This window comes from Molothrus aeneus, chromosome 2 (genome assembly GCF_037042795.1).
Source record: "Molothrus aeneus isolate 106 chromosome 2, BPBGC_Maene_1.0, whole genome shotgun sequence".
In the NCBI taxonomy this organism is placed as follows: Eukaryota; Metazoa; Chordata; class Aves; order Passeriformes; family Icteridae; genus Molothrus; species Molothrus aeneus.
Genome location: NC_089647.1, coordinates 117,323,802 through 117,332,003, shown reverse-complemented (window position 1 = coordinate 117,332,003; position 8,202 = coordinate 117,323,802). Strand labels below are relative to the sequence as shown.

At 54.8% G+C, this 8,202-nt stretch overlaps 2 protein-coding genes across 2 annotated transcripts; both read right to left on the bottom strand.

Moving 5' to 3' along the window:
- Positions 1–854: 854 nt before the first annotated feature.
- On the bottom strand, positions 855–2,416 carry LOC136571358 (olfactory receptor 51E2-like). Its single transcript, XM_066571735.1, has one exon. It carries the CDS (start codon positions 2,414–2,416, stop codon positions 1,466–1,468), a length of 951 nt encoding a protein of 316 aa, XP_066427832.1. The 3' UTR covers positions 855–1,465.
- Positions 2,417–6,575: 4,159 nt separating this feature from the next.
- On the bottom strand, positions 6,576–7,776 carry LOC136571356 (olfactory receptor 51G2-like). Its single transcript, XM_066571734.1, has one exon. It carries the CDS (start codon positions 7,548–7,550, stop codon positions 6,576–6,578), a length of 975 nt encoding a protein of 324 aa, XP_066427831.1. The 5' UTR covers positions 7,551–7,776.
- Between the last annotated feature and the right edge of the window lie 426 nt (positions 7,777–8,202).

Genomic DNA, 8,202 nt, shown 5'->3' with positions numbered 1-8,202 from the left:
TGCAGTGCCCAGCCCTGCAGGTGTCCCCTGCAGGTGGCACTGAGTGCTCTGGGCTGGGGACAAGGTGCCCATGGGGCACAGCTGGCACTGCAGGGGCTGGCAGGGCTGGGCCAGCCCCAGGGATTTGGGATTCTGGGATGCTAACGGAGACACTGGGGTTTGATGGAGTGCAGGTCAAACCAGGGCTGTGCAGCTCCCCAGAAAGGTCTGGGCAGGGCCTTGTGCCACCCCTGGGACAGCCAAACCCACGGTGACCAAAGGGGAGCCCAGCCCTGCAGCCCCTCCCTGAGGGATCTCTGCGTCTGCCCCAGGTGAAATCCCTGATTTCACCTCGAGTGTGAAACCACAGCTCATGGTAATGAGAGCACTGAGAGGGCTCCCATCAATCCATCCACTCCTCTCCAAGTGCCAGAGGATGGTGCCACACTCTGCTCAGTGGTGCTAGTGACAGGATGTTTTAGGAGTTCCCAGTGTGGAACACCTTTGGCTTGGCAATGAGACTTCCTTCAGCTTGGAATCATCACTGACATTTACAGCTTGCTTATTTTTTTCCCTTGAGAAGTTTTCATCTTATTGAATACAATTACTAATTTAAATTAGTTTTACAAGTTCTACCAGTAACTCTGAGTCTGAAGCTTTTCCACAGCATCTGCTATGAGGAGGTTGAGGGGTCTTGACAGAAGGTCAAGACTTTCTGTCAAGACCTGCCCCACCCAGCAGGTCAGAACAAGACCACAGAGGTGGATGTTCTTTCTCTGAAATGCATTTCTGCATCTGTAATGTCACTTTGGACAGGTGTCCTGGAATTATTTTACTTAAAGAATGATGCTATATGCAAACTTTCTGGCAAAACTTCTGGAATGTGACTGTGCCCCATGTGAAAACAAGGAATTAACTAAATCATCCCAAACCATCCAGCATTTCCTCTGCTCTGCCACAGTTAGAGGTGAGAAGGGAACCCAGAGGAGCAATGTTGGGACATCTGTGTAAGTTTGCTGAGTCACTTTTCCCTTCTTGTGGATCCTGCCAGGTTGGGCTTGCATTTAGATCATTGCAGTCATTTCTCTGTGAGTTTGGTGAGAGTAGGATTGGGTTTAGATCATTGCAGCCATTTCTCTGAGTTTGGTGAGAGTGAGATTGGGTTTAGATCATTGAAGCCATTTCTGAGTTTGGTGAGATTGGGACTGGGTTTAGATCATTGCAGCCATTTCTCTGTGAGTTTGGTGAGAGTAGGATTGGGTTTAGATCATTGAAGCCATTTCTGAGTTTGGTGAGAGTAGGACTGGGTTTAGATCATTGCAGCCATTTCTCTCTGAGTTTGGTGAGGGCAAACACTCTTGGGAGGAGTTTACAAGCCTGCTGGCAGCACCTCAGAGCATACGTAGAGGACAGTCTGGTACCAAAGGCTCTGAGTGTAAAATGAGGTGAGCCAGGGTGAGGGCACGGGGCAGCGCCTGGGCTCGGGTCACTGGGGAGCTCTGTCAGTGACGCGGATCAAGCTCAGGATCGTCCTCTGGATCTGCTTGGTCCTCACCCCATAGATGATGGGGTTGAGCACAGCGGGCACCAGGATGTAGACGTTGCCCATGATGATGTGGACCAGCGGAGCCAGGTCCTTGCCGAACCTGTGCACCACGGAGAGCCCGATCAGGGGCACGTAGAAGGCCAGCACCACGCAGATGTGGGCGACGCAGGTGCTGAACACCTTGAGGCGCTCCCTCCAGGCCGCCAGGCGCAGCACGGCCCTGAGGATGAGCAGGTAGGAGAGGCAGATGAGCACGGCGTCCAGCCCCATGACCAGCAGGATGGCGGTGAGCCCGTACACCACGCTGGGGGTGGTGTTGGCGCAGGCCAGGTTCATCACGTCCTGGTGCAGGCAGAAGGAGTGGGACAGCCGGCGCGGCCCACAGAAGGGCAGCGGCAGGAGCAGCAGGGGCAGCGGCAGGAAGAAGAGCACGCCGCGGGCCAGGGCCAGCAGGCCCACCTTGGCCGTGGCGCGGCCGCCGAGCACGGCGGCGTGGCGCAGCGGGTGGCAGATGGCCACGTAGCGGTCGGCCGCCATGGCCAGCAGCACGGTGGACTCGGCGGCCGAGAGCGCGTGGATCAGGAACATCTGCGTGAGGCAGGCCCCGAAGCCGATGCGGCGGCTGCCCAGCCAGTAGAGGCAGAGGGTGCGCGGCACGGTGGCCGAGGCCAGCGCCAGGTCGATGGTGGCCAGCATGCACAGGAAGAGGTACATGGGCGCGTGCAGGCTGGGCTCGGCGCGCACGGCCAGCAGCACGGCGCCGTTGGCCAGCACGGCCAGCACGTAGGCCGAGCACAGCGCCGTGGCCGGCCAGGAGTGGGCTCCCTCCAGCCCCGGCAGCCCGGCCAGCAGGAAGGACGGGCTGAGCTCAGAGCTGTTGGAGAAGGGCATGGCCCCCAGGGACACTCATGCCAGGCCCGGGCGCTTCCTGCTGCGAGGGAAACACAAAGGGGATTTTTTACGAGCCCTTTCCCATGGCTCGGGATCCCACAGGGCCATTCCGGGGATTCTCAGAGCTGCCACGCTGATGGAGCAGCTCCTCTCTGGGTTTTTTACCCCGTTATGGCTCTGTGCAACAACATATGCGGTGACAAAATGCTGACATTTGAATTCAGGAATTGCCTGAATTCTCTAAAAGGCAGACCACCGTAAAATCAACCTTTTGAATAATAAACCCATCAGCTGAACTTGTTTGCTTTTCTTTTTAAAGGACAAAATTAAAAATTATAACAAAGAAACCCGGCAGATTTTTAGTGCTTTCTGTAATACTTCAGTGCTGCCTGATTTTTTCCATATGTGCTGTGGTGGCCTGTCAGAAATGTGCTCAGTGAGGCTGGAGCTGGCAGTGCTGCCTCCCACGACCCAGCCCTCCCCAGAACAGCTCACAGGCACAGGAAGACATGGATCTTTCAAATGTTTTTCACATACAAATTGGATTTTCATCCAATGAAAAACATGTATGGAAAAACCAGAATATCTGTAGAAAAAAAAATCAGATTCTTTACCTTATTCTGTGTTTGTAGATCTTCCAGGAGTGCTGTGCTCCAAGGATGATGGCCTGAAGATACAGAAAAAGCTTTGCTTTAGGTACCTTTCTATTTTCAGGCAGCAAGCCAGTACCTGTGCTGAAATAAGCCCACCATCCCTCCTGCCCTGGATGGGCAGCACAAGGTCAAGCTCAACCTGGGCTTTCTGGTTATTCCTTTGTGCCCAATCTGCGCAAATCAACAATGCAAAGTGGCTTTATGGCAAGCTCGGCAGGTTATTAATGGAGTTATTTTATAAGTAATGTTGGGTTGTGAAACATGGGGTTTTTACTGCACATCTGTGCTGAAGGACTAAAATAGCATCAGGCTTTATTCTCCTGATGTGGGGCTTTTCCATCTCGGATGTACAACAAGGAGCACTCACATTGTAGCTTTTTAACCCGATTTACACAGTGTGGGAGGACTGCTGCTGTCACTGTGCCCAAAATCTATTCCGGGGATGACGCTGTCAGCCAAGCACTTGGATTTAGACACAAATGGAACGAACAAGGAGCCTCAGAAATCACCAGCAGGTACTGAGGCACCTCAGCTGCCAGCCCTGACGGAATTACCTGAGTCCCACTGGAAAATCCCGCCCTCCTGATCATTTCCCTGAGGGAGTGGGGCTGTGAGACAGGCACTGAAACAACCCCTGGTGCTTCAGCTCATCTCTAATTCTCTGGCACTGATAAATGCAGTCAGGTTTCCATCAGTGGCTCAGGATTTGGGATTGCTGAGCGGGTGCTGTGAGGGCCTGGATTTCTGCAGAGATGGAGACTGCATCCATGTCTTTGAAACACTACTAAATGCAGATTCATTTTCTTAGGGGGACCCAAGCAGCACCCCCAGCAGTAACTCACAGAATCACTGAGGCTGGAAATCCAGGATCATTGAGTCCAACCTTTGACCAATCCCCACCTCACTGAAGAACCATGGAATGAATGGTTTGGGTTGGGAGGAACCTTAAAGTTGGTCCCATCCCACCCCTGCCATGGCAGGGACACCTCCCACTGTCCCCAGTGCCCAGCCTGGCCTTGGGCACTGCCAGGGATGCAGGGGCAGCCCCAGCTGCTCTGGGCACCCTGTGCCAGGGCCTGCCCACCCTGCCAGGGAACAATTCCTCATTGCCAAGATCCCACCCAGCCCTGCCCTCTGGCACTGGCAGCCATTCCCTGGGTGCTGTCCCTGCAGGCCTTGTCCCCAGTCCCTCTGCAGCTCTCCTGGAGCCCCTGCAGGCCCTGCCAGGGGCTCTGAGCTCTCCCTGCAGCTGCTCCTGTCCAGGCTGAACCAGCCCAGCTCTCCCATCTTTCTTCTCCTTCTTTCTCCTTCTCTGCCTTCTCCTTCTTCCCCTTCCTCTCCCCTCCAACCTTTATCTCTTCCTTTTTCATTGCCCCTCCAGCCTGCTCTCCAGCTGTGCTGACAGATGTGCTGATAAATGCCCCACACTTTGCCCTCAAACTCCCCCACAAACATTTCCTTACTGTGGCAGAGGCTCCTCAGGTATTTTGTTTCAGAGCTGTTTTGGAGAACAGCAGCAGCCAGGAAACACGGACATCCAGGGATGAACTCTGGAAGTTTTCAGAATGGGAGCAGACTCAGAATCTTCTTAGAAGTCTCAATTTCAGAATCTCCTGTGAGGATACTGCAAGCCAGGCCTCTCCACAGCAAAGCTCTCTTCTCCTGGTTGTTGTTCTGTAAATTTTTCGTGTAAGCTCCAGTTTAGGTCAGAGGTATTTGAGCAGAGCTCTCCCCTTCCCAGTGCCAGTGGGAGCTGCTCCCCAGGCTGAGCTCCTGGGGGCTGTTGGTGTCTCACCCTGGGCAGGGAGCCTGGGACACAGCGAGATGATGAGCACAACACAGAGCAGGCAGTGGCCTGGGAATCCTCCCCTCAGGAATCCTCCCTGCCCTCTTTCTGCTTTTTTATGGAGCTGTTTCCGCATCATTTTTTTCTCTCCATTTTTTTCTCTCCAGCTACTGCACATGTGGAGCAGAACAGCAAGTTTGATCTGGGCTGGTGAAGTGCTCAGTGCCAGGCAAAACCAGGACAGTCCAGGGCTGGGATCCTGTCCTGGTGCCTTTGCAGCTTCATCCCTCCCAGGCAAACACTGCCTGCTGCTGCTTCTTCTCCACCGTGCTCCAGAATGGCCAAAAGGTGGTTTGAGACCAACAGAACTACAGCTCTGCCATTTGGAGAGTGAAATATTTGCAGCTGGACGTGGCTCTCAGTGCTCTGGTCTGAGTGACAAGGTGGGGGATCAGTCACAGGTCTGGGAGGACTTTTCCAGCCCTGGTGGTTCTGTGATTCTGTTCTGTGATTTTGAGACACTTTGTTCTGTCTGTGGGAGCCAGGAGAACCATGAAGAACCATTAAACCTCTGCCTGCCTGGTCAGACCCAGCCTCCAGCAGAGCAAGGAGGAGCTGGGCATGCTGTCATCTCCCACCCGAGGCTGTCCCTGGGGATCTGCTCCCATCCCTGAGGGGCACAGCCGGCACCAGCAGAGCTCAGAGGGAAGGCAGCAGCACCATGTAGGCCTGACTGTCAGCAAGTTTAGCCATTCCTACAATGTTTTTGAACTCCTCTCTTTTTTTTGCGAGAGCTTCCAGCCCCAGCAAACCCCCCAGCCCATCCAGAGGCACACCTGGCTCATCCAGTCCTGCTCACCTGCAGCACACCCTGAAGATTTCAAGCAACTCCAACCTCATCTTTCTGCATCTTATAGAAACAAAAAAAGGCTTCCTCAAATCTTATGACCTTTCACAAGGAGTAGATGGATTTTATTGCAGATGCTGCACATACATGACACTCAATGCAGAACAATGAATGGGACATTAATTAGACTTGGCACACTGGTAAGACTCAAAGGCTTCCAAAAGAGATGCACAAGCAGCTGTTTTCTCACTGGGGATGGGCACAGCACTCTGAACACATGGATGATGGCTGAGCACGTTTTTCAGAGGGGCTGAGAGTGCTCTGGGCCCCCCAACAAGGCCTAATGAGCAATGCTCTGTGCAGGAAGGGAGGAAAGCACCATGCCAGGGCATAACATGAAAGCTCACAGCTCTGGGCTGGGGGACAGCACCCCAGTGGATCTGCAGCTCTTTCCTCTGGCAGTGACCTGCATGGATGGAGCACCAAGAGAGCAGTCCACCAGCTCTGGCTGGGAAACCAGGCCAAGAGCTCTGAACAAGGAACCAGTCCCAGGGGTCTGACAGAGCCCAGTGCCAGGGGTCTGACAGACAGACAGACAGCCCAGTCCCAGAGCTCTGACAGAGAGCCCAGAGCCAGGGGTCTGACAGAGCCCATCCCCAGAGCTCTGACAGACAGACAGACAGACAGACGGCCCATCCCAGAGGTCTGACACACAGCCCAGTGCCAGGGGTCTGACAGACAGACAGACAGCCCATCCCAGAGGTCTGACACACAGCCCAGTGCCAGGGGTCTGACAGACAGACAGACAGCCCAGAGCTCTGACACACAGCCCAGTCCATCAGCACCTTCTGGCAGAACCTCTGGAGGAGGAAGCTACCAGTGAGAGCCCCTCTTTCTGCACAGGGCCCTGAGCAGAGCCTCCCGGATGTGGGTGGATTTGATGCTGTAGATGACGGGGTTGAGGGCAGGGGGGATGATGAGGTAGGTGTAGGCCACCAAGGTGTTCACCAGGGGAGGAACGTTCTTCCCGAAGCGATGGATCATGGACAGCCCGATCATGGGGATGAAGAACACGAGGACAGCACAGATGTGGGACACACAGGTGTTCAGAGCCTTCAGGCACTCCTCCCTGGTGGTGAGGCTGACGACGGTTCTGAGGATGAGGATGTAGGACAGCACGATGAAGATGAAGTCCGTGCCCACCGTGGACAGGAGGATGATCATGCCATAGAAGACGTTGACCTTTATGTCTGCGCAGGCCAGGTTCATGATGTCGGGGTGGAAGCAGAAGGAGTGGGACAGCTCGGTCCTGCCGCAGTAGGTCAGCCTCTTGAGCAGGAAGGGGATGGGCAGCAGCGAGAGCATGCCCCTGAGCACGATGGCCAGGCCTATCTTCAGCACGGTGCTCCTGGTGAGGATGGCCGGGTGCCGCAGCGGGTGCGAGATGGCCATGAAGCGGTCGAAGGCCATGGCCAGCAGCACGGAGGACTCGATGAAGGACAGGATGTGGATGAAGTACATCTGCGTGAGGCAGGCGTCGAAGCCGATGCGGCGCACGCCGAACCAGAAGAGGCCCAGGGTGGTGGGCAGGGTGCACAGGGCCAGCCCCAGGTCCGTGAGGGCCAGCATGCACAGGAAATAGTACATGGGCTCGTGCAGGCTTGGGGTCCTCCTGACGATGAACAGGATCACGCAGTTCCCCAGCAGAGCAGAGAGGTACAGGGCACAGAAGGGGATGGAGATCCAGGGGTGAAGGGCCTCCAGGCCCGGGATGCCCATCATGAGGAAAGCTGAAGGCTGATAGAAGGAGCCATTGAATTCCCACGGGGTGCGTGAGTCATGCTCCATCCCAGCTCAGCTCTCACATGGCCTAGACCTAAAACAAACCAACACAAACCCCACACAGCTGGACTCTGTGCTGAGCAGAGGAGCTGCACATCCCTCAGCTGCCCACCAGCCTCTGCAGGGATGCCTGAGCTGGCTGGGAGCAGTGCCACACACAGCTCCTGTTCACCCATTAAACCCCAAACACACAGCTCCTGTTCACCCATTAAACCCCAAACACACAGCTCCTGCTCATCCATTAAACCCCAAACACAGAGCTGCACTCCTGCTCACCCATTAAACCCCAAACACACAGCTCCTGTTCACCCATTAAACCCCAAACACACAGCTCCTGCTCACCCATTAAACCCCAAACACACAGCTCCTGCTCACCCATTAAACCCCAAACACAGAGCTGCACTCCTGCTCACCCATTAAACCCCAAACACACAGCTCCTGCTCACCCATTAAACCCCAAACACAGAGCTGCACTCCTGCTCACCCATTAAACCCCAAACACACAGCTCCTGCTCACCCATTAAACCCCAAACACAGAGCTGCACTCCTGTTCACCCATTAAACCCCAAACACAGAGCTGCACTCCTGCTCACCCATTAAACCCCAAACACACAGCTCCTGCTCACCCATTAAACCCCAAACACACAGCTGCACAGCT

Excerpts from the sequence above, each read along its gene's own strand:
- LOC136571358 (XM_066571735.1), bottom strand. The coding sequence starts at position 2,416 with ATGCCCTTCTCCAACAGCTCTGAGCTCAGCCCGTCCTTCCTGCTGGCC.
- LOC136571356 (XM_066571734.1), bottom strand. The coding sequence starts at position 7,550 with ATGGAGCATGACTCACGCACCCCGTGGGAATTCAATGGCTCCTTCTAT.